The sequence below is a fragment of the Abramis brama genome (genome assembly GCF_963993115.1).
Source record: "Abramis brama genome assembly, chromosome: 5".
NCBI lineage: Eukaryota > Metazoa > Chordata > Actinopteri > Cypriniformes > Leuciscidae > Abramis > Abramis brama.
In genome coordinates, this window is record NC_139967.1 from 17516563 (window position 1) to 17541960 (window position 25398).

At 37.9% G+C, this 25398-nt stretch overlaps 1 protein-coding gene across 1 annotated transcript in view; it reads right to left on the reverse strand.

Annotated features, from left to right (window-relative positions):
- Positions 1-238: 238 nt before the first annotated feature.
- Positions 239-25398, reverse strand: part of cacna1ba (calcium channel, voltage-dependent, N type, alpha 1B subunit, a) — a 106793-nt gene continuing 81633 nt past the window's right edge. Inside the window, exons 27-48 of the mRNA XM_084113650.1 lie at positions 23764-23924; positions 22660-22797; positions 21637-21838; positions 20291-20455; positions 19334-19444; positions 18972-19059; positions 17670-17788; positions 17524-17589; positions 17249-17340; positions 16134-16284; positions 15005-15132; positions 13744-13840; positions 10680-10785; positions 9918-10025; positions 9560-9687; positions 9115-9254; positions 8873-8999; positions 8674-8784; positions 6622-6660; positions 5848-6058; positions 4380-4582; positions 239-2833 (exon numbers count right to left, since the gene is read on the reverse strand). Coding sequence (XP_083969776.1) covers positions 2318-2833; positions 4380-4582; positions 5848-6058; positions 6622-6660; positions 8674-8784; positions 8873-8999; positions 9115-9254; positions 9560-9687; positions 9918-10025; positions 10680-10785; positions 13744-13840; positions 15005-15132; positions 16134-16284; positions 17249-17340; positions 17524-17589; positions 17670-17788; positions 18972-19059; positions 19334-19444; positions 20291-20455; positions 21637-21838; positions 22660-22797; positions 23764-23924 — 3207 coding nt within the window. The 3' untranslated portion in view covers positions 239-2317. The remainder of the gene's footprint in view (positions 2834-4379; positions 4583-5847; positions 6059-6621; positions 6661-8673; positions 8785-8872; positions 9000-9114; positions 9255-9559; positions 9688-9917; positions 10026-10679; positions 10786-13743; positions 13841-15004; positions 15133-16133; positions 16285-17248; positions 17341-17523; positions 17590-17669; positions 17789-18971; positions 19060-19333; positions 19445-20290; positions 20456-21636; positions 21839-22659; positions 22798-23763; positions 23925-25398) is intronic.

Sequence of the window (25398 nt, forward strand, 5' to 3'; positions counted from 1 at the left end):
CCTTTAACCCTTTATCATTCAGTCTCACAGAGTAGCCTATGTAGAAAAATAGCAGTTGTTTAGACTGCAGATTTGAAACAACATTTTTTCTTTTTTCCCCTGACAAACTGGACATCTCTGATGCATGCACATACTGATTTTTTTGTTTATATATATATATATATATATATATATATATATATATATATATATATATATAATTTTCTTTAATCTTTAATTTTCTTTAATCATTGTGCCTTTATGCATTCTAAAATATACTTTTTCATACATTTTTGCTGTTTATTTGTATAAAAAAAAAGAAGAAAAAAAAAGGAAGATTTGGTCACTATCATGCTAAAGCCTGAATCTGGATTTCCCAGCAGGTAAAGCTACTAAATGAATGAAGTATATTTTTCAAAGTGTCATCTCGTTGCATAGCCCTACGTAAAGAAAATATATGTTTAAAAAAATGAATAAGGAAAGAACATTCACTGTCAGCAAAAGTCCTGACACATCGGTGGCCAAGAATCACCTGATTAGTCAAACAATTCTCCAAGCATCTAATGTACTCATGTATGTTAATGTGGAACACATTAAATGATCCTAGACAGTATAGTGTCCCAATACAGAGGGGGGTTTTTTTCTGTTCTTTTAGACTGCCACACCCTCGGCATTCAGGTGGCTAAATATTCCTCTCATGTTACCAGCGTGATAAAAGGAGTCGGACATATTTCTATAGAGCAAGCAGCTGGGGAACGGCGGCAGAATGAAAGCTGTGAGTGTGTATGTGTGTCTGGGGGTGCTTGGAGGAGTGCCATGAGGGGGAAAGTTTAAACTTAACACAGATCAGACTACTGTACCGGTGCCAGGACCCCGACTCAACGCAACACAACACGCGCTCACATCGGGAAATCTGCTACATGAGCAAAGCTCACTCTTTTGTGACAGTTCATTGGTTCTCAGTCCTCGCATTTAACCGTAAAAGACCAAACAGAGAAGGCAAATAGCAATGCAGTCTGAGCATCTTCATCAGGACAGGAAATATACACCGTAAATATTAAAATATATTGGTTTCGTAACCATGGTCAATCAAGAATTGAAGACTTTTTTTTTTTAAACATGCAATTTTATAACTGTGGTTATAAAGTCCCTGTCAGGACAAATACACAACTACTGCGTTTTTTTAATAGTTACTCCATACTAATATATGCGTTTGGTAATGGAATTTTCAATATTCCATTTAGTACTAAAATTATACAAAAAAGGAGACGAGAATAAAAACAAACAAACAATCATACTGTAATTTCCATTCAAAAACCTATTGTGAATTCAAAGGTACTGTGTCTTTGCTTCTGAATTAAGGCCTGCGATCGTAACACCTTGTAGTTCCTTTTAACCCTTAGAGCTTGTTCAGTTCACTCTATTAAGAGTTGATGCATTAAAAAAGCTGAGGTTGCATCACTACTACAATATATTCAAAAGGTTAGGCACTTTGTAAATAACATCTGGAGCAGTCAAGAAGAATCAGTAGACCTGACAGTATGGTGAAGCCGTAAGCGATTTAAGTAAAACCGTTCGTCTTTACAATACAAAAAGCACATAATGTACAGATAAAATATGTACAACAATTTGATATAAAACAAAGTACATTATGGTTGTCAAAGGTTTCACATATGTGCAAGGAATGGTCATCAGCAGCCTAACGAACAATCTGCTTTTTGCAACAGTGTGAAATGACATGTAATTCTCTTAAATGGCGATAGGGGGCACTGCTATTGTGCGTTTTGTAAAGGAAGAAAAAAAAAATTGTTGCTTGCATTTCCAGCCACTTCTGTAAAGGTTTCGCTCCATAAAAGTTACACCTTTAATGGCAAGGTAACATTTTCATGGGGATATTTGCATTTAGAGTGTGTCTCAGAGGCTTGCTTTGAAGAAAACTGGCTAGAGGCCCATTGTGGTCTACATTCGTAGCAGTGGGTCACTCTTTTCCCAAGTTACGCAAGCACGTTTTGGCATCTGTTGCCTTTAGAAAGGCAAAGATTAAGAAAAAAAACATGTGTTTTCACATCAACTGTCAATCTCACATGTTTGTAAAGAGACCACACCCACAAACTAGTTAGCCTGACTGGAATACATCAAAGTCGGTTGGGTTGGCGCCTTTTTATCTCACTTTGTAGCTGCTTTGTAAGCGTACATGTATGTTTTATCCCCTGGATATTGAAAAACAAATACATGTATTACTGCATTTAACACCACCCGCAAAATAAGAGATGATAAAACTCATCTTGGATCGAAAACAAAAACATCATCCGTATGTGTTGTGTAAATAAAAGCCATGCTAGCACCAGTCGTCCACCTCTGCCATTGGGTAGTACTGCCGTGCCCGTCCTCTGCTGGTTCCGGGGCCCGTGGCGAAGTGGTATCCGTTGGGAACCCCGCGGAACTGCTGTTGGGGAGGTGGGGGAATCGCCACGATCCGGGCAGAAAGGCCCGTCTGGGGGGTCGGATCCTCTTGGAAGACAGCGTAGGTTTCGGGCTGGAGGCCGGCAGGGTGGTCCGGGGGGCCCAAGAAGGGTTCTGAGTTAATGCGACTGACGGGGGCCGGCGAGCTGGAGATGGAGCCGCTGTATAATAGGGCGTTGTGCTCGGACAGACCGCGGCTCAGCCTGCCGGGACTAGGGGGAAGCAAACCGGCCTGTGTGCCCAGAAAGTGCACAGGGGAAGAGTTGGCAGTCCTGTAGGCCACGGAGGGACGAGGAGTAAGGGGGACCTGGGGCAGCTGTCTGCGCCCACGGCTTGGAGTGCTCGCCCCTGAGGTCAACAACACCGGGCTCCCCTTAGCCCACCCACTGCCCTAGATGAAAATTAAACAGGCAAAATCAAAACAATAAAATAATGAGGGGGAAAATGCCCAAAAGGTTAGACAGGGACCAGGAGCCAAAGAAGGAAGGAAGGGAAGGAAGGAAAAGTAATATGTTGGACAAGACAGCAGAGAAAGATGGCAGATGAATTGGACAAAAATGAAAGACAAAAACAAAGGAGGAAGTGAAGATGACAGTCAAGACAAAGAAAGAAAAGACGGACAAATGCACAGAGAAATGGTGTGAAGGAAAAGTGGAAAGAGAAGTGAAAGCCTATGAGTGGTTGCACTACAGCCAAAGAGAAGAGAAACTTTTCATTTATGAGGTTTATATCACAAAATGTAAAACTTTATAAGAAAATAATATCTCGTTATCTTCATGGCTTGAGTAGGAATGGTTAGTGTTTCACAGAAGCTCTTCTAACACTTCGCTCTTCTAAAAACAATGCAAAGTTGTTGTTTTCTCAATTAAAAAGGTATAAAAACTAATTTACCTACGTAACTGACCTTTTTTTTTATAAGAGTGGGCGTGGCTATGTGCGAGCCTTCTGGTGTCAGCCATTTCCAGTTATTTTAGCTGCACAAAAACAGTATGTTCTCCTGCTTGATGTAGCAGACTGATATTTGTTATCAAATTATTTAGAATTATTATCATAATCATAAACACACTGGTTTGTAGTGCAAATAGTTTCACAGCTTACTGCACTTTGTTGCTCTTCAAGCTATAGCAGCTAATAAATTATAAGGTTCAATACAAGTTGAGCTCTACTTCTACAGACAATAATTAAACTGGTCACTCAGTCTGTAAAACAATGAACACTTTCACATGAATGCAATTGAAAGGCATGATAAAAGTTACTACAATTAATAATATACTATATTATTATATAATATAATATAATTAGTTGTGATCAACCATAATTAACATGTCAAAAAGAGTTTGCTACTACCACGTTTGAGAGAATCCTAAACTGAAAACTCACGTAACACTGATATTTTAGCGGAAATACATAGTAGTTGTAGAGAAAAAAATTAACGGATCTTCTACTTTAAAAGTTATGTCACCTTCTTTTCTGGTCTCCTTGCACACATCATGTGAAAAATACCAGGTTATAAGGTCATAACACGAGTTACAGACAAGTTTGGTTAGCCATTTCATCATATTAGTTCCATGTTATTGTGTACAAGTCTTACAAATGTGTTTCAAAACAGTGTTATTTTAAAAATCTCTTGCTCATTGGCTTCCATTGTAAGTGTACATCTGTACAATTGTTTTTTGTTTGTTGAGGGACACAGACGCTATCCATAGAGCTTAACTTGTGTTTGAATTGGTACATTATCTTCATTACTTTCTAACCACAGATTTCAGCCTTCATCATTATTTATTTTGTGCCTTGTCTCAAATCCTAAGATGTCTTTCATTTGATCGCACTCATCAGATACTTTCATTACATCCTGATCATTCTCCAGTCTCTAACCCCTGACCCAACCTTTCCTTTTAACACATGTCCCTGTCCTGTCCCGACACCCCCCGTCCCACCTGCTTGTTGAGATTGCCCTCCTCGGCCTCACTGGGCGAGGTGGCACAGCTTGCCACGGCACACTTGCTGGGACAGTGTTCCCGACTGCCATAGCGATCACATGAGTAATACCGCTGCTTTTCTGCCGAAGACGAATGGTGCTTCCTCTCGTGGGAACGACCCCGGTCATGTGCCCTCTCCTCTACGGGGTCAGCTCTTGTGTCTGAGAGCCAAACAAAAATATGAGGGAAAGAAAGGCAATCCATTAAAACTTGCACTGCAACAAAATTTTTTTTTAATCAGTACTTTTATCTAAACAATAGAAATTTATGCAAAAGTGTGTAGGATTTTTTTAAAAACATTTAATTAGTTTTTATTATTGTTTTCACTATAAAATTCACTATAAAATAGTATTTACCAAATTAAGAAAAACAAACTTAATTCAAAGATATATTCTCTGGAAATAAGTGTTAATACCATAATTTTAATATCATAACCTGTTAGATATTTTTATGTATTTTTACTGGGGAAAAAAAAGTCAAAATAATTATTAAAATCTTAATATCTTACACAATTTAGCTTTTGGGGTAAATTCCTCTTCTTTCAAAGTTTTTTTTAGATACAGTAAGTATCGTATGTATGTATATATATATTGCTTTTATTTAAACCATCAAATTCACTAAGATTTATGCTTAAATATTGTTTTTGCCAAGTGAGGTAAGAAAAACATTTCTTTCTCTGAAAATATGTTTTAATATCATCATTTTGCTTCTCAGGCTAGATATTTAGATATATTTAACAAATCAAATCAAAATAATTATTAATAAAATGTTTTGTGTGGAAAGCAGAACACGCAGTGTGTATAATATCTGCTAAAAAAAAAAATGACTGAGAACTTAAATACTTTTAACAACTGAGAAAAAGTTGCACTTATTTTCAATTCAAGTAGAAATATCATCGCTGAACTTAAAAGATCGGGATTTTTGACCCCCTGCTGATTTTTTAAAGAAAATTAAAGGAAAAAATTAAACAAAACAACAGGATTTCTTGAACTATTGAGCCCTGCTGCGGCAGATCCATCTCTCACAGTCTCCCCTCTCCTCTGGATTTCACATTCTTGCAACAGACTCTAGTCAAAAACCTGACTGTCTCCGAATTTTTCTTCCCTGTTCTCGATTGGCCTGCTGAGAGGTAACCATAAATTAGCAGGTCATGGGCCTGCACGTCTGTCAGCCCCTTTTATCTGGCTAATAGAGGCCAGCTGCGGCCGACGCTCTCACACCAGGCTCTGCTTCTGCACTTAATCGATCCTCAACACAACCGAGTCCCGTCTGGGTTCAGGATGAACTGAACCAACGCAACAAAACATCTCCGGAGAGATCTGTAGATGAAAATATTGTGCAGCTTTGCTTCATGCAGCTAGTTTTAATTTTTTTACAACTACTACTACTACTACTTTTTATCTAATGGCAATGAAAGTGTATTTACCTGTAGCTTTGTGCTGGCCTGTAGGTGACCTGTCGAGAGATCTCTGTTTCTTGTCTCTTTCCCTGCGATGATGGCACCGATGATGATGGTGATGGTGATGATGTCGTTCTTGAACAGGTTTCTCCAAAGTGTAGTCATTCAAATTCACCTCCTGAGGGCGCTGCGGTGCAAAAGTGGATGCAGAGCGTCTCATAGGGGAATCGGGAATGGGCTGAGAAAGAAAACAAGGTGGTGGTTGGATGAAGTGAGATGAATGCTTTTGGACATTGTCATCTTGGAATATTAAAGGAATGCTGTACTGAAATTGTCCATAATAACACTGTCTTGTACGCTAAACCTCCATTTTTATCTCAGATGCATCAAAACAAGGATGAACTCCAAACCGCAGTATGGATCTAAGGGACCATTATGGTATCAACGTATCAGAGGCAGTGTAACATCTGTAGCAGCTGAGCTAATCCCATTTGAGGAAACACTCATTTTGGGATTATACCCTCAATTTATGCTCCCATCCATCCACAGGTGCATTTTTACCCTGTGCCTCTTAATCTGTCTGAAATGATCAAAGGTCACTGACTCTTGAGCCAGTACTAGACTTCCTTTGATTTCATGTTTTGCAGTACAATAGGCTGCTAATCTTCATATTCCTACTGACACTGAGGAAAAACAAACATGTGACTTTACTAAAATATTACAAAGTTCACCTTGGGTTCTTATCTCAAAACTTGCTCAGTATATTACTATGAAACTGAATATTTTAAAAGTTGATCATACTTCCAGTAAAGTCCCAGGAGAATGACGGGAATGACTCCTCTGATGAAGCACGTCAGAGGACAAAATGAAGCCCGATGGCAGAGAAGACATGAAAAAAAGATAATAGAAAATAGTTTGTAAAGAAACACAGTAAGTCAAGCCCATTTTCTTAGTTCTATTCTAATGAGTCACTCATTTCAGTCACTTAAAGGTGAAGAAGTGTGTCATTTTTGCACCAGTATCAGAATTGCAAAATAATGATAATGTAAACATATTTATGTTTGGAAATAATCCATATTTGTGCAATATTTAGTGACACTAGTGGCACATCATTTTTAAGGCCGACCCAGAAGTTGGTATCTTCCAACAAAAAAAACATTAGGATTTTTCTATTAGCTTTTGGATTACTGCAGAAAATGAGCTCTGAAACCAACAAAAGTTTAAGATTCTTCCATGTTTTTTTCATCAAGATAATCTTAACAAATGAACACAGCTTTTATGAATTTGAAGTCTAAATACAATTGTCAGAAGTCAAAAGTTAGGCTATAAGCAAACTACAACATTCTGAATTCAGCGTCACCACCACTAAGCAACTGTCTTTTTCAAGACATGTAAAAGCTTAAAAAAAATCAATAGTGAGGTATTACTGATGTATTTTATGTTGTAGAATAAAACATGAAAATCCCTTGAGCTCAAAAAACCCATTGACTGCAACGGTGGAAACTGAAGTGCAAAAATGCTAACTCGTTTGAGAGTTTTAGATCTCTATTACACACTTCACCTTTAACGCTTTGAATAAAACAACACTGAAAACCCACATTTGTAAATGGACAGTCAAAATATTGTTCTGAATGCTTAAAAAATGGTTTGTGTTATTTTCATGCACTGATTTATTTGATTGGAAGCTTAACTTCCCTTTGGGAATCTATATCATCATTTATCATCCATCCTCTTCTATCCATCCATGACAAACAAAAGACAAGACACATTTGTCAATCATAAAGTCTTTGCAGATCTTACACACATCATAGTTTTGCAGGGTTTCTGGGTTGTGGTCTAAATTAATCTGTGTTTGAGGCTGTTATTTTGTCGAGCAGAAGGACTGGACATGGCCAGGTGCCAGTGGAGAAGGGATTTCCCCCACAGAAATCAGAGGGATTTGGCCATATTAGCAGTTGCTGAAACATTACATTCAGCATCTAATGTCTTTTATCGGTTAGTCCAGCACTTTAAAGAGATTTGGTTCTGGATGGGAATCAAATTTGGAAGTGAAACAGAGGCACTCAGTGAGCCTGAGCAGCCCATTAGCACTGGAGAGGTGTGGGATAGGTGTGATTTGATAGCAGGAATATCCTAATGAGTCTTAATGGATGGATTGTCTTTTTCAGAGTCCAAATGGAATGTGAATTTCATACTTGGATGATTTTAGATTTATTTTTCCAGTGATGCTGTTGTTCTGACATACTATAACATGAAGCAAACTGAATGTTGAGATCTTAAAACAACACAATCCTTTAGTAAAACCCATAAGCCTTTTATCCAGTTCTGTGCAAATTACATTTCAAATAAAAACAGAGAAATGCCATCCAGTGTTCAAATCAAGATGGATTTTTAAATCCATCTCAAAGTAGCCAAAAAGTCATCTCAACCTCTTTCTTGAGAGTATACTTATACTTATTCTGACAGTTCACTTCCTCTTAGCCAGAACAAGCCAAAAAACAAAATGATCCAGGGCGCAGATCTGGCAACCAATCAATGACTAATTGTATTGTTTTACTTCCTCTGAGCCCTGAAATAGGACAAATGTCGAATTTTCATTAGACTTGGGATGAAACAATATATCAACATGTATTTGTTCTAAGAAACAGGAGTAAGATTATGTATTAAACTATAAGAAGAGTACAGGATGTGTATAAGTATATGTATAATTCTTGCGGCATGAGTTTCTCTAAACCATATACAAGAACCATATTCCATTTAATGACACATTATTAAACAATTATTTGCATATGTACAGGATTTTAAGCAAGTCAGGGAGAGGTTTGACTACAAAACCTTCACCCAATAGAATACCTGCATCTCTGCATTGAGTTTTGGCATGGATACCGCACGTCCTTGGCCCTCAAGGCCGCCAGAGGTCGCAGTGGTGGCACTGTTCTCCATCTTCCTCATTTCTACTGACTCCTATTACATGCACACACACAATAAGGGATTGAATACGCATCAAAGAAAGACACTCTGTGTCAGAGAGAGTCAATGTTATTTACGGCACCTGGGCAGTGTTTGCATTTGAGGCTTCCTCTGATTGACCTCTGGACATTGGTCGTCGTTTAGACCGTTGGACCTCTTTGGACTTCTCTGAGGCCCAGGATGAAGATCCTTTAATAGGGTTGTCATGACTGGGCACGGAATTTGACAGAGGAAAGAACATATTAGAGTAGAAACACTTGTCATGGCAAACAGGCTAATCCAAGTGTGTACTGTATGTGTATGCAGGAGGGATGGTATGCTCACTGTGTGCGTCCGTTATTGAGCGTGGTGGAGCTGGGTCTGGTCTGAGCTTGAAACTCTGAGGCCAAATCTACACTGTTCGTGGCCTGATCTTGAATGTGAGTTAGTGGGAGAATGGGCTCTAAGAGAGCACTGACTTTATTCTTCAAACAGAGAGAATAAAAAAAAAACATTGCTATAAATACAAAGTGCTTATTTTTGTAACTGATAATAAACTCACTACCAGCTGGAAGATTAGACAGTCTTGAATTTATGTTTCTCAGGATCTTTAAAAAAAAAAGTTTGATGTAAAGGCTTAAGCTTGGAATTTTAGACACTATATGATCTAGATAAACACTATATTACTTTCAATATAATGGTTTTTATTATAGTTTGATGACTACTTGATGACTTTTAATATTCTTTTAAATGTACAAAACCTTTGATTAGTAGTGTAAATATGTATCACCTGAGATCCATGTCCTGCCTGTTCCTTCTGCTGCTGTTGCTGCATCTGAAGTCTTTTGGCTCTGTTCTGCTTGTAATAGTCAAAGATCATAAGAGCCGCATACACCTTCCCCACTGTAAGCTCATTGGCTGCAAAAGAGACAAATGCATCTTTTAGAAGTTCTACTGGTGACCACTAGAGGTCCCTGTGTATTACTGGTGTTTAGAGATGTGTGCAGAATTACTGTGCCTGCGTTCATTCATAAGTGTGTGCCTGTACCTCAGTGTTAGTCTTGTGATATGTGGATACAAGTGTGGAGAGCATTTTCAAGGCAAAAGTAAGAAATAATCTCCTGGGTGATGATTTATAATGTGTTTACGTTTGTGTGGAGTGACCAGCAGGTCCATAGTCTTCTGAGACAGGTTTGGCCAGACTGTAGAGAGCTCCTTCTTCAGTTCAGCGTCTGACAGACGTTGGGCCACCATGCCTGTGGAGAGATTCATGAACACAAGAGGCTAATAAGACTACATATCCATTATACAACTCTGTTCTGTCTAATTATTGTGGTGTTGACAATTATTTTCAAAAATATTCGCTTCACCCCTCAACATTTTTTTCTCCTGTAATATTATCATAATTATGATTAATCAGTTATTAAGTTCAGTTAATTTAGAGCAATGCTTTGAGTTGCTTTGGGAGAATTTTACCCCTTCTGGAATTTAGTGTAGCTAGAAAAACTCTTTTCATCTCATGTAGGAAGAAGAAGGAATTATTTAAGTTCAGTGAATTTAGATCAATGTATTGTAAGACAAAACAGCTTTGCTGAGGAGTTGCTTTGAAAGAACGTAGTGAAGCTAGAAAAACCATCCAGTGCCAACCATTCAAAGAGACACAACAGATGCTACACACACCATCCCACACACATTGCTCTGATAAGTGGAAATGGCACTAGGAGAAGCAACAGAACAGATCACACTGAAGAAGTACATTTCTCCATCAGGCACTAATCACATTTGTAGTTATATGGAAAAGAGAAAGACAGACTCTTTCAAAGGAGAAGGAAGGTGGAACAGTTATCTAGATACTAATTTCTACAATAATTACACAATCATTTAGACAATAAAATGGGTACCAGACTGACCTGATGCCAGTTTGATCTCCAGAGCAGTGCGGATCAGAGCCATCAGGGTAGAGGTGAAGTGCACACTGTTGTCATCTGCAATGGGCATGTTCATTTTCACCAGCCGCTACGAGGAGCCATGAGGTTCATTAGTGGGGTAAAACACTCCTCAAAATCAGCATCCCAACACCCCAACAACTCCAACAAAACAGTTTGTGTGTGTCTGAGATTAGACTCTTCATATTTCATATCCTTTTTTTTTTATTCAGTTTATATATTCTATAAATCAAGCAACAAATATACTGGATCCTTTTCTAATCTTAGCGTTTCAATCACACAAACAGTTTTGTTCACAAAGAGAATAAGAACGTACAGAATCGAACATTCACATTCACTGCTATAGGCTACGATCTGCAACCAAAGTGCACTGGTGATAAACCGACACCAACTCGAGAGTGAAGAAAAGCATGTACACATAACCATGAGGGGTTTCAGAGGACATGGGAGCTCGACTCTGGGAGTTACTAATCAATAAAAGTTCAGCAAATAGTTGCTTTTCAGCTGTGGCTTTTTGGAGTTTAAATAATGCTAAACACACCAGAAACTTTCAACTGGATCATTCTGACAATACCCTTTTGGTTTGGTGGCTCTAGTTTAGAGTCTCAAAAAAATACACACTTTATCTTTAAAGGTGCACTCAATTGTTTGCTTATATTGCACAGGAAAATGTGGCAGTTTTCTTGGACTTACTGTATACTGACACCTAGAGGTGTGGATGAAGCATCATTAAAAGATTTCAGTTACAATGCATTTGTAGAAATGCTTTATTAGCACTCAGTCTTTAATAATTTATTCTGTGAGCAAAAGTATCCAATAATTGGGGAGTTATAAAGATAAAATAAGTAGTATTTGGCTGATCATCTGACTCAAAATGGCCGAACTCCTCCCATGTAAACTAAAACAGCTTTTTATAAGAGTGAGTGCACATGGTTTTAAATCAAAAGTACCATTACTTTCTGTATGCTTAACTTTTTAAAGAGGAAAATATCTGAGTGCACCTTTAAACATGACATCTCTTTTGTATCATGGGATGTACAAGTGTACGATATGGTTTAGAGTGATTCATTGTGAAGAGTTGAGCTCCCCTGAGCAAATAGAACATACATCTACTAGCAGTAGCAGTGCAAAAAGAAAAAGATCAGAATGAAAAAAAAGATGGACAGTCTCACACACAGACATACATTCTCACGTACTGCAGAGAAAGAAAAAAGAGAGAAGGCTATTAAGAGAAAGAAAAAAGAGAGAGGAAATGGTCAAGTGGATGAGACATAGACAGCACAAGCAAGACAGGGAGAATATAAGTGAACGACCGCCAAGAGAAAAAGAAAGAGGTCAAGTGCATAGTTCTCATGAGTGAAAGCAACTTCACACACTGCTCCATGAAAACAAGGGTGAGAGGGGGGTCCTTTCCTATTCTAACACAACATAAGGGCTCTAAAAGAGGTTTTTCAGCTAAATTTGGGGCCCTTAAGTGAATCCCAAAGACACAGAAACCCGCAAAAAGAGCAATTGGCCACACTGTTTTTATGTAAATTGAGTTTACATAAAATATTTTGCATTTATAATGCATATGATTATTACAGAAAATAATTTTTGTAATGTCGTGCACAAACCCTTACACAATGCAACTTTTGGGGTAAATGTTTATATATGAAGTATGCCCATAGATAAAATTGAGATTTAAGTTTCTTTTATTATTATTATAATTAAACAACCTAGGCTGATTGGAAATACGTGCCTCTACCAACATTTTTGCAAAATTCAAAACATACAATTACACAGCAGTTTCCAGCTGAAATGACCACTATAGGCAGTAAAACACCATCAAATTTGATTCCTTTTCACATAGATTATGATTATGGTGCAGATTGTCGATTAATAAAGAATTTTTTTGCACAATACTGTTATGACCTCAAAACACTTTTATCATAGCACATGATTTGTAAAATAATACATTTTGACATGTATCAAATAACCAGCTCTTGTATGGCTTTTTTGACACAGTAAACTTGCTCGGTAGGTCACCTGGTGGTACAGCATTGAACTTGCAGGTTTAGTGTAGGTGGTGCATTATTTTCAAAAGCGACAGAGCATTAACCTTTTAGCGCCACTCATCAGACTTTTCATTCCCTAACTGCTGTGATACGTACAGCAAGCATTGCAATAAAACATTTACATATCCGTGTTCATTCGTTAAAAACTGAATGTACTTTTAGTGGCACTACTGGACATTTCACTTTAAAAGTGTCGCGGAACATGCAAGAAAGAACTTGTAGAAATGTTGCCACAGACACGTATTTCCAATGAGCCTGGGTTGTAATTAAACATTAAATGTGACCCTGGATCACAAAACCAGTCACAAGTAGCAAGGGTATATTTGTGGCAATAGCCAAAAATACATTGTACGGGTCAAAATTATTGATTTTTCCTTTATGCCAAAAATCATTAGGATATTAAGTAAAGATCATGTTCCATGAAGATATTTTGTAGATTTCCTACCGTAAATATATAAAACATTTATTTTTGTGAGTGAATGCCACACAATCGCGAACATAAATGGACAATTTTTTCTCAATGTTTTGATTTTTTTGCACCCTCAGATTCCAGATTTTCAAATAGTTGCATCTCAGCCAAATATTGCCCTATCCTAACAAACCATACATCAATGGAAAGCTTATTTATTCAGCATTCAGGTGATGTATAAATCTCAATTTCAGAAAATTTACCCATGTGACTGGTTTCCAGGGTCACAAATGGACTAAAGTTCTGCAGTCATACTCATAATTAGTCTGTGACCATCCCTAAATCACACAGGAAGTGGAGGGGAACTCTTGAATAAATAGAGAGACGGGGAGGGAGGAACTACACCAATAAGATTAGAGCGTGGGGAGAAAAAATAAACAGTTAAACAAAAAACGAGGGGAAACACTGCAAGAGCACAGAGATTGGCTGAAGAATAAGCCAATGGGAAGACAGTACGAGCAGGGGGGAGTGGGGGGGGGGGGGGCATGTGAAGTTGAGCTACCTTGTAGGCGATTCGTGGAGGGCATTTCTTTCCCAAACCTAAAGGTGGGGACATGTGGAGCAGCATCTCATACATATCGAGGTACTTGATACGGCCACTTCACAGTGCAGACAACGGGGGAAAAAAACAAAAATAAAGAAAAGGATGGGGAGTTAGAGAGACGGGAAGAGAAACAAGAGGGGCAGAAAGTAAACCAAACAAGACAAAATGAAAAAAGACCAAACAAACAACAGAGGACAAAAAACAGAAATCTTTTGTTAATTAGATTTCCAAGAGTGTCATGGACAGGGATGCCATCCTGGCCTGGCAGGGTCAGAGATGGATCCCAAAGGTTAGAGGTCAGAGGTGAGAGAGTTGATCCCTGATAAGGAGAGATGGAAGAGGTGAGTGAGATGGCACGAGGAGTGGATGGTGACAGAATGGCTGCATTGTTTGTAAGATGTCTGCATCTGCATGCTGAGACATCAGGGGGAGTTTCCACTTTCAGTGCACAGAAACAAAGGTTTCAACGCCAGTTTCTTTTCTGTTCTATTTCATTTGAATGGTTAAGATAGAAATGTAAAAATCAAAATGGCTTGATAGTGTAACATTAGTTTAGTGAATTGTCAATATGAAAACTACTCAATTATACCCAATTAAAGGAGGTGTCCAATCTATATGTGGCCTTGAAATCTTTGTTTCCCATCCAGCATCATTAACCAAAGCCAGTCAAATCTGGTGGGGCAAGTGCTTGTGTGTAGGCAAGTCATCTGAGCACAGCCATTCAAGTTTGGGTCTCTGGGCGTTTGCACACAGAGGCCACACGAGTGGAAGAAGTTGCTTGGGTTGCAAACCTTGTATGCTACCCTATTAGGGCAGTTCTTCCCTAAGCCAAGGGGGGGCGAGATAATTCGCAACAAATTGTACATATCCTTATAGGAAATCCGTCCGCTGCGGAAAGAACAAGCAAAACATGACACATACATGAAGAAAGCTTGGAGAGCATATTTGTGTTGTGGACAAGATGCGGATAGGAGTACAAGATCCCATTTACATCCAGAGCACAATTCTTATAGGCATTGCGTGGGAGGTCTTCAATCACACATAAAGAATAAGGGGGAACATTCAGCATTTCTCTCTTTTATTTATGTGGTCTAACCTGAGAAGGCCTTTGAGCCCTAACAGAATGATTCTCCTTCTCTCAACTGTTGCCAAACTCAGTTACTATATTTATCACAAGAGTAGGTCTCCATCTGGCGGGGGAGCGCAGGCTGAAACATACCATGCGGCTGGGTCATACTCCGCCCACACTCGAATAAACTCATCCAGGTGGTGAGGGCCCAGGATGGAGGAGTCACGTGTCAGATATTCAAAGTTGTCCATAATGACAGCCACAAACAGGTTCAGCATCTGGAGAAAGTGTCAGGAGAAAAGACTCTGAAGGTCACGGAGCTGGAAAAACAATCTGAAAATATCTGGGAGTATGAGGTTAATTGTAAATTAGGGCTGGGTAAAAACATTGATTTTCTGATTAATCATAGTCTGAAAAATAGACCCTGGCTGCTGTGTCTTCAGCGCCATGACAAAATAACAAATTACAATCAATAAAATATTTTACCTTTGCTGTGAATGTGAGTTTTTAGTCTGCATTTAAAAACAACAACATGACCAGTGCAGTCCGATTCCCAAAAAAATGACTCTCATGAACTTTTATGTTTTTAAAAATATGCAGTAGAGCACATATCATGACATTTTGCATGCTCAAAATCTAGTGTGACCACCACAAACAATTAAATACATACAGTTTAGAGTACAATTTAAGGACTATTGGGCTACAATGGTCACTTTCTATGTTGTTGATTCACTAAAAAGAACACTGAAATTTGACATATAAACAAACAATAATAAATCCAAAATGTAAAAATATACAATCTTATCCACTTTCTTGTAATGTTTACGAACCTGCAGCAAGAAAGTTTGTTCTTTTAATTCAGCTAAGAGGCCACACTGTATCAACGTATCAATCTTATATTGGTCACGAATGAATATATGAATTCGCAGGTCAAAGCTCAGCATACTTGAACTTTGCAACGCAGCGAAATGCAAAACTTCATATGAGATGTTTCCGATCTGAATGGAATGTGAATGGAAGTAAATGGAGTGAAAAGTGTAGTGTGACTGGTTTGAATCAGTATGAAACATTACTCTGATCATTTACACCACTAAAAAATACCAAATCAAATCAGGAAATCTGCATCGATTCCCAGCCCTATTCTAAACACAATGGAATATTTCAGTCATGTTCAAAGGCTTTTCTTCTTTTTTTTTAGATAAACAATCAAGCTTTGTGGCAGTAGGATGTGATGACATGCTACAATAATGATGAGCCTGTTTTGGCTGGTATGACTGACCAGGAAGGAGCAGAGGAAAATAAAGGAGACAAAGTAGAAGTAGGCAAAGTCACTCCCGCACTCCTTTCCAAGTGTGCCCGAAAATTTGTCACAGGTGCGTTCACTCAGACAGGACAGCATGATCTCGTGCCAGGCTTCGCCAGTGGCGCTCCTGCAAGAGACACGATGAAGAGCTGATTGAATAAATGCTGCATCTTCTATTAAACCCAGGAATGACTGTCAGAGAATATGACACAGACTGCAGATGATTGGAGAAGTGCTGATATTTAAATTACAGTTGAGACAGATTTCATGTTTTCACAGTGTTATTGTCAGACTGATGTGCTGTCTGCTCATGGCTCTCAGCTCAGAGGAAGCTTCAAGGTAATGAACATAAGGGAAAGATGGAAATTTATTTATGAATTTCATTAGGATATGTCGTTTTTCTAGCATTATGGCTGATACTCCAGATGATACTTTAAAATTCAATCTGATCAAAAGGGGAGACCAGAGAGAGAAAGAGCATGACAGCGAGATGTAAACACAGTGAGAAAAAGTACTATATCTATCTATCTATCTATCTGAGGATGGATGGATGGGCAGACAGACAGGCAGATGGATCCTTTGAATCTGTATGGTAACACTCAGACATGTAATAGGATCAAAATATGGTGTGCAAAAAGAAAATTGCCCTAAATAGATCTCAGAGTTCTCAAATGATACATGAAATGAAATCTATTTTTAATATAAAGGTAATCTGACAAAACACAGTGGAGATCTTTAGCAGATCTATAACTTGAGATCAGACTAGGTTGGCTGTAGTTAGGCCTTTATTTTAGTACTTTATACATTCATATTTTCTGAGTATGAAAGATCTTGATCAATTATAAATACAGCTCCCACAAAATTCCTAATTGCATTAGACAAATGCGCGCTATTAATGTTGATATCAATCAAAGGTTAAATATAGTGTTCAGAAGCAGTACAGTAGAAACATTCTAAATCTATAATTCTATCTGAACTTTGTTGGAATTTGTCCTTGATTCCGTTATACAGCCCAGAAGCCTCTCTAAGATTTCCTGCATTCTCAGGTGGATTTGATTGCAGTAGGTAAAGAATGACAGGTGTGTGCAGACCTGAACAACAGCATAAGTGCTTGGAGGAAAGTGCGGAAGTTGTTGTGACGATTGATGGCAGTATCGTCATTCAATTCAATGTTCCCAAACACCTGCAATCACAATGTTACCTTAAATGAATTTATGTTTTGAAACAGTTGAACATTGAACATCCTTCAGACACAATACAGTTTCTATATTTTAATTAATAAAACCTATAATACAATACACTCCAGCTCTGCAATGACCTTTTTAATTACAAACACTGAAGCACTGAAATTATTTTAGATAGCTACCTGCATTCCAATGATGGCGTAGATGAAAAACAGCATGGCGATTAGAAGGCATACGTAAGGCAGTGCCTGGAAACAAAAATTAAGAAATTGGTACTTTTAAAAAAAGTCTCCACCAATGAATGTCAAATCAGTTTATTTCGAGTTACCTTAAATGATTGGACGAATGTCCAGAGCAGGATGCGGATGGTGTATCCCTGCCGGAGGAGCTTGATTAGTCTGGCTGCTCTGAAGAGTCTCAGGAAACTGAAATTCAGCAGGCGGTCCTGTGGGAATGCAGGGTTTGTCAATTTGAAAATTCATTTCTCCTAATTTTCTGAAGTCAGAGAAGGTCAGGTTTGGAATGACATGAGGGTGAGTAAATGATGACAGAATTTTCATTTTTTGTTGGACTATCCTTTGATCTAAAAGTTCTCAAATCTCTTCACACTGAACCTGATTTTAATCTTGAGATTGAGTTGATTTTTTTATTGTTCGAATGTCATTAATTAATTCTCAAACTGTGGTTTGCAAACCCCTTGGGGTTCATAAGTGAAATGCAAGAGTTTGAGAGTTGATGAATACTAGCTAATAATTAAATCATACAATTTGTCAAAAAATAAAATAAAACATATGCAATATTTTATTTGTTTAACTTCATGGTCTGTGAACACTAACCAACCATGAATATGTGAATATATTTTGTTGGTCCTAAAACAACAATGCTGACAATCCCGACAAAAATATATTGGACCAACATGGATGTCGATCCACGGTAAGCAGTAGTGAACCCCGATGACTTAAAATAAGACCTATTTACTACATGTTCAACTGACAACCATGGGGTGATGATGTTGCATTATCTTCAGTAAATGTGAACCTTTAATAAGGGAGAACCTTATGATGTGCCATATATGTCTGCAATAGGAAGTTTTTTCATTCCATGCAGGGTGGAATAGACCTAAGATCAAAGACAAGAGAGCAACTCACCGTTGTCTATACATGAAGATGTTAAATCGTGGCAGGAGCAAGCCAAGATTTGAGTGAAGACATTTAAGGAACACAGGAGAACAAGAACAGCCATCACGCACAAATATAGTTACAGAACAAACACAATAACCATCAGTAGCAGCTTTTGACAATGACGAGGACGTCAAGACATAGAGCATAATACAACATAAAACTTCATAACATCATAAAACACAAATCAAAGCCACAAACTAGCGATTTGGTCATAGTGAGCATTACCAAATGGATTTAGTTACTCTATTACTGTCATTTTATCTGGAAAATAACAACACAGAGCTGAGCTCTCTCTCCCTTCTGTTCCTGAGCTGTGATGTTATCCAGCTCATCATCATCTATGTTTGGGCATTTCTTCTCAGCCTATCTCTGCTGTCTGGTATTTCACATGGTCTAGCTCTGAGACCTTTCTCTAACAGAGCTCAAACACAGAGCTCAGTGCCGCCCACTTGCCTTAATCTCAGAGACTAAGATGTCAGTGATGCTGCCCAGCACAGTCACAAAGTCAAACACATTCCAGGCGTCTTTCAGGTAATTCTGTGAGGAAGAGAATTAGAGAGATAATTCAGGGACAGGTTGGAGAGGCTTACAATTTCACACTCTAGCATAGGAACGATTTACAGTGAATTAAAGGATTAGTTCACCATGATTCACCCAGCTACCATGATATTCAGTGAATCTGTTCCTCAAAAGCTATCAAATGGCTTTGACAGAAGTTTTGTATTTGGGTGAAATATTCCTTGCTTTTAGGTTCAGCTCTTTTTGGACCAAGGTGCATAATGTTGTTGAGGGTATCAGTGATGATACTTACCAAGGGTCCGAAAGCAATAATCTTGAGAACACACTCCATTGAAAAGAGAGCAGTGAAGACAATGTTGAGATACTTGAGCATTGCTTCGTAAGACTCATTCGCCCCATGGAACTGCAGGTATAAGAAGACAAAGTTTTTGTTTTGTTTTGGTTTTGTTATCAGCAAAACCAACGGTGATAAACAGGTTAGATTTTGTCCATAAAGTTGTGTCAAATGTATTGATAAAAGTATTGGGGAGAATCTGTGCTCATTTGATCAAGTGAGGTTAGAAAAGAACACTGAAAAAGTAGGAAATTACCCACAATTTTACCCACAAAACCATAATTTACCTAATTGTTTTACTTTTGAGTTTTTTGTAATTCTTATTCTCAATGGTGTTTATCTATAGATTTGCCTTACTGTGATGCAGAAATTTAGCATATTACAGTAGAAAAGATTATTTAAATGAATACAAAAACATGATGTATAGTACCACCGTTCAAAAGTCTAAGGTCAGTAAAAAAAAGTATCTTATGCTCACCAAGGCTGCATTTATTTGATCAAATGGAGTAAAAAGAGTAATAGTGACATATTACAAATTAAAATTTTCAGCAGCCATTACTCCAGTCTTCAGTGTCGCTGATTTGGTGCTCAAGAAAGATTTCTTACTATTATCCATGTTAAAAACAGTGCTGCTTAATGCTTTTGTGGAAACAGTGATACTGTGATTTTTTTCAGGATTCTTTGGTGAATAGAATGTTTAAAAGAATAACTTGCAAAAAAAATGATATATTCTATTCAATATTAATGATAATAACAGTCTTACTGATCTCAAACTTCTGAATGGTACTGTACATACTTTTTATGAATCACCAAATGGTTAGAAAAAGGAAATATGCAAAATTAATGAAAATTTCATAGCTGTCAAGTAACTCTCCAAGGACTCTAGTGTTACTGAAAGAAAAATGACCAAATGACCTTCATCATGAGCACCACAGTGTTGAGAGCAATCATGATCATGATGGAGTACTCAAATGGTGGAGAGACCACAAACTTCCACAGGCGGTACTGAAAGGACTGCTGGTTCTGTGGCATATAACGGGTCAGCGGTTTGGCATTGATAGCAAAGTCGATGCAGGCTCTCTGAGAAGAGAAACAGCAACAAAGGAATTAATTTGCAATATAATTTGTCACATTTTCCTTCTCATAATCACAACTAATCAGAAAAGTGCCATAAAAAGAGCAGCGACAACAACTGTGGAAGATATACAGTAGTCTAACCTGTTGAAGAACAAGAAAATAGACTCGTAATTGAGCTGATATTTTCTGGCTGCGCTGCTGTGAATGTTGATGATAAATGACTTCTCCTGAGGTCTGGGTTTTTACCACAGTTTGTGAGTCATGTTAGGCTGGCATATGGAGAGGGAGAGAGTGAAACAGCACAGGCTCTGCAGACGACTGGGCCCGTCTAATGGGGCCTCAGAGGAAATGGGGCAGGAACATCTTGTTGACTGCTCTTCCATGGGGCTGGCTGTCTCTGTGTGTGTCTTTAGACACTGTGCGTCACTGTATGAATGTATACCTGTTTCTGAACATGTGTTTAGGTGTGTGTGTGTGTGTGGTCCGCCGCAGGCACATGCATTAATTCTGTCAAAATTCCCTACCTGGCCATCTGCAACTGTTTCCATGGCTGGCTTGACTGTAGGTACTGTATCACATCATTAAACACTATAAAACTCCTCCAGTGTTTGTAAGAGGAAAATGAATGTTTGTCTCTGTATCTCTTACGTCAGCCTAAAAGCTTTCTTTTTGATGATAAATTGTTCATATCTGAACTATATATTTTTTTTACTTTCCAAAAAACATTATTTTCTATAAGAAGTTAATTGTAATAATAATAATAATTAGAAAAACACATATTTTATAAATAATATATTTTCAGTAAAATTATATTATATTATTAAATATATATTTTTTTATTAGGTATAACTGCAAAATAGTAATATTGTCCATCATATTTTTAATGATGCATAAATATTTTTATGATGCCAAATGCCAAATACAAATAATTTTACCACACCTGCCAATTGCAAGTGAAATTAGGAAATTATATATTATATTATATTATATTATATTATATTATATTATATTATATTGCATGATATTATAGAAAAATAGTATTTGTCCTAATTACAATTTTTTTCTCTCTTTTTGGATTTTGCACCAGTTCATAGCTATATTTTGTCTACAGGGTAGGATTTCAAGAATGAGTTACATAATGTAGATTTGTGGGGCGACCATGTCTGAACGTTATTCAGTCATACCTCATTCTTCTCCAGACTGCACTCTGACAAGGCCTTATCACCCTGTTCCTGGAATGTGATGATTATCAAGGCCACAAAAATGTTGACGAAGAAAAAGGGGAAGACTACAAAGTAGACCACATAGAAAATGGACATCTCAATGCGATAGCCTGGACTGGGACCCAGGTCCTCAAAAGTGGCGTCTACAGAGTGCTTCAAAACCCTGTGCGAAGACAAAATGACATCATTACACCCTAACGTTTAAGATGATAAAGTGCCTTGTGGAAGACAGACATATATAGTTTTACTTTACCCTCAAATTGTAGATCTAAGACAATAAAATCACAGCATAATCACACAGATAACAGTTTTAACTGGTTAGGTTTGATTCACTTAACAGAGTTTTTTTTCATTAGCAGTGTGGCCAAAGTAACAAACATTAAAAAAAAAAACTAAATTTAAGCAAGTGAGTTCCTCCAGATTGTGACAATGGGTCTTAACCTGAGGCATTTTTACAAATCATGCATCATTCTAATACACTAATACACTGACATGATCTAATTAAACGATTAAAACCTGAGAGGGCAGGGAAGAAAACAGACTTGCACACCAGGGGAAGAAGAACACTGACCCCAACAAGCTTGTGAACAACTCAATAAATCACAGTCAATTACAATGGCTTGTCCAGCACATTCATGAGTTTGGCAGTGAGTTTGGGCTGATGCTGATTCATGAACGGCTGCCTACTCGGCCTCCTGAGAGCTGTGCTCTACCAGTATGACAGAGCCTCAAAGAGCACTTCAAACTGATTATGGCCTTTAAAGTGAGAGAATAAAAGGCCACTGAGGGGGTCAGAGGACACAAGGGAAGTGTTTGAAGAGGACAGAAGCTTTTATGAGTTTCTAATCCCAGCAAAACATACTGAATAGCAAATGGTTGTACTATATATACCAATACCTATATACCAATACCAATATACCAAAATATACCATCAAATCTGTGATATAAATGTAGTTAGGGACCGTGACATGTCTGCTGACTTACGTGGGCCACCCCTCTCCAGTAGAAACGGTGAAAAGAGTGAGAAACGCCCACAGCACATTGTCGTAGTGGAACTCATATTTCTTCCACTCCCTAGGCTGGGCCGCCACGTCATCCTTATCATAATCCAGAAATACCCCTCTAATAAGCACAAAGACAATAACAACAGAGACAGAATATAAAAAATATCTATACGTCAATTTTCAAAGCACTGCTTAATTGAACATAGTGCTGTCAGCACACTTGGAAGATGGATTAAAATGTTTATTTTTTAAAGATTTTAAAGAATATTTTTATATAAATTATTCACAAAATGCAAATGGGAAAGTGTTTTAGAGGTGAACATAATTAGAGAAATGTACAATCACTTCAGAAATGTCCATGATTTTATTTTACAGGGCTTGTTTTAAAAATTTCTTGATAGTTTGGAAACATAAAACTATTTCCAAAGGTTCCATAGTTGTGGGACCCAACACATTTACTCCACTCACTTCTGCATGGGATTGGACAGTACTGCTGTATGCCTGCAGGGAGAGCTGCAGGTGTGAGATGTGCTCCTGTATACGATCACACAGATCCGCGAAAAATGACTAAAAACAATGTATTATGCATGCCAGGCCAGTAGTTGGCAATGTCACTTTGTAAAGAAATACCACCAGCCTATAGATTAAACACGATAAACGTTTTCACAAATTCGCGATTTGTAGTTTACACAGAGAGACGGTAACGGTATCGTTTCAAAAACTTGCACTTTCCCGAATCCCGTTTTCAAAAGTTTGCGTTTTCAGGCCCCCAAAACACTGTTGTGTAAATGAATGACCAAAACGCATATAAAGTTTTCTGTTTTTAGTTGAAAATGGTGTTGTGGTCGGCGCCGATAGCCTCGTGGTTAGCACGCCGACATATAGCGCAACTGCGCCTCTAGCGACCCGAGTTCGATTCCCAGCTCGAGGTCCTTTGCCGATCCTCTCTCTCTACCCCATGCTTTCCTGTCAAAATCTCTACTGTCCTATCTGATAAAGGCACAAAAAGGCCAACAAAAAAAAAAGAAAAAGAAAAAAGAAAAGAAGATGGTGTAGTGTAAGCGGCCTCTTAATCCCACTCTACCTGCAGTCTTTCTCCAGGACCTTGGACTCGTCTGTGCAGTAGAAAAACTTGCCCTTGAAGAGCTGCACAGCAATGACAGCGAAGATGAACATGAACAGGATGTAGACAATGAGGATATTCAACACGTTCTTCAGGGAGTTCACCACACAGTCGAACACGGCCTGAGAGAGAGCAGACACATAAAAATACACTCTTGTTCATTACCATTCAACTCAAGTCATAAAGCTGAATGCAGACTCATGAGAATCTGGCTATGTCCAAAATCGCTCTCTATACCCTTAAATAGGGCACTAGTGGTGTAGTGGTGTCCGAAACCATAGTGGACATTATTGAGTGCACTCATTCAATCACAATGCACCGCAATAACGAGTGTACATCTGATGTATGCTCAACAACTATAGAATACCCATAATGCTCTGTGAGAGTCGCATGCCGAATTAATTCCTGCGTCTCGCCAGAAGATGGCGCACGCAGCTGAATCTTCCATCCATTCATTTTCCAAACCGCTGGTCCAATGTGGCTACGTAATATCATACAGGAGTAAAAAAATCCTTTTTACTTGATTATTAATTGTTTAATAAGGGTTTATACATGCTAGTTTCCATGACAGAGTTCAAGATCTATTCATTACTACTGGAACTGCCAGTTTTCTAAGTTTCTGAATGTTGTGTTCATAATCTGATTTAATCTGCTTGCCTGTACAAAGTATACTTTATTAAAAAGGTAGACATATAGTCTTGCCGAGTTTGGTCTTTTAATGTTAGCCTACTGTCTTGATGCATTTTGTTAAGTGTTTTCTTTATAACGAGGAAACATTCGATGTGAAACTTTGCGTGTTTTGAGTTCATATTTTTCTGCTTGTCTGTAAAAGGTAAGCTATGTTTTATTAATAAGTTGTGTACTAAATGTGGTGCTTCAATATCACTTTCCACAAATGTACATCTTACTTGTTACATGCACAAAATCTGACCTACATTAATAAAAAAAATCAAAGTTTTGTATTTACAACTATGTCTCTATTTGTACAAAATGCTGCACATTCATGTATTTCAGGATTTTGCACACACAAGCTGTAAAGTATTAGCTTAAATGTAGTAACACACATTTGTGAATTTGTCAAATAGATGGGTAGTTGTGCACACGTTAATAATTAGCACAAGGCTTATTCATTTGTAGTTTTTTGTGAGTGGGTTGTGAAATGCTTGAAAACCATGAAAAGAAAGTCTCAAAATCCAAATGAATCAAATGAGATCTACTCAGAAAAGACATCAATGAATGCACACATCACCTGATCCACATATGCACGTCTTTGTTGCATGCGCAAATTATGATACACTAATACAAAAGAAAACATTTTTATTCACAAAAATGTCTCTACTTGTACAAACTGCTACACATTCTGAATTTTGCACACGTAAGCTGAAAGGCATTTGGTTGTGGATAGTAAAACATATCTGCAACATTTATCAAGTTCATGGATAACTGTGTATGCATGTGGTAATCATTTTGAGACTAAATTCATCCCATACAGAACTGTATTCAACATTTATAATAATAAGAAATGTTACTTGAGAACCAAATCAGCATTTCATGTGACACTGAAGCCTGAAGTAATGGCTGCTGAAAATTCGGGCT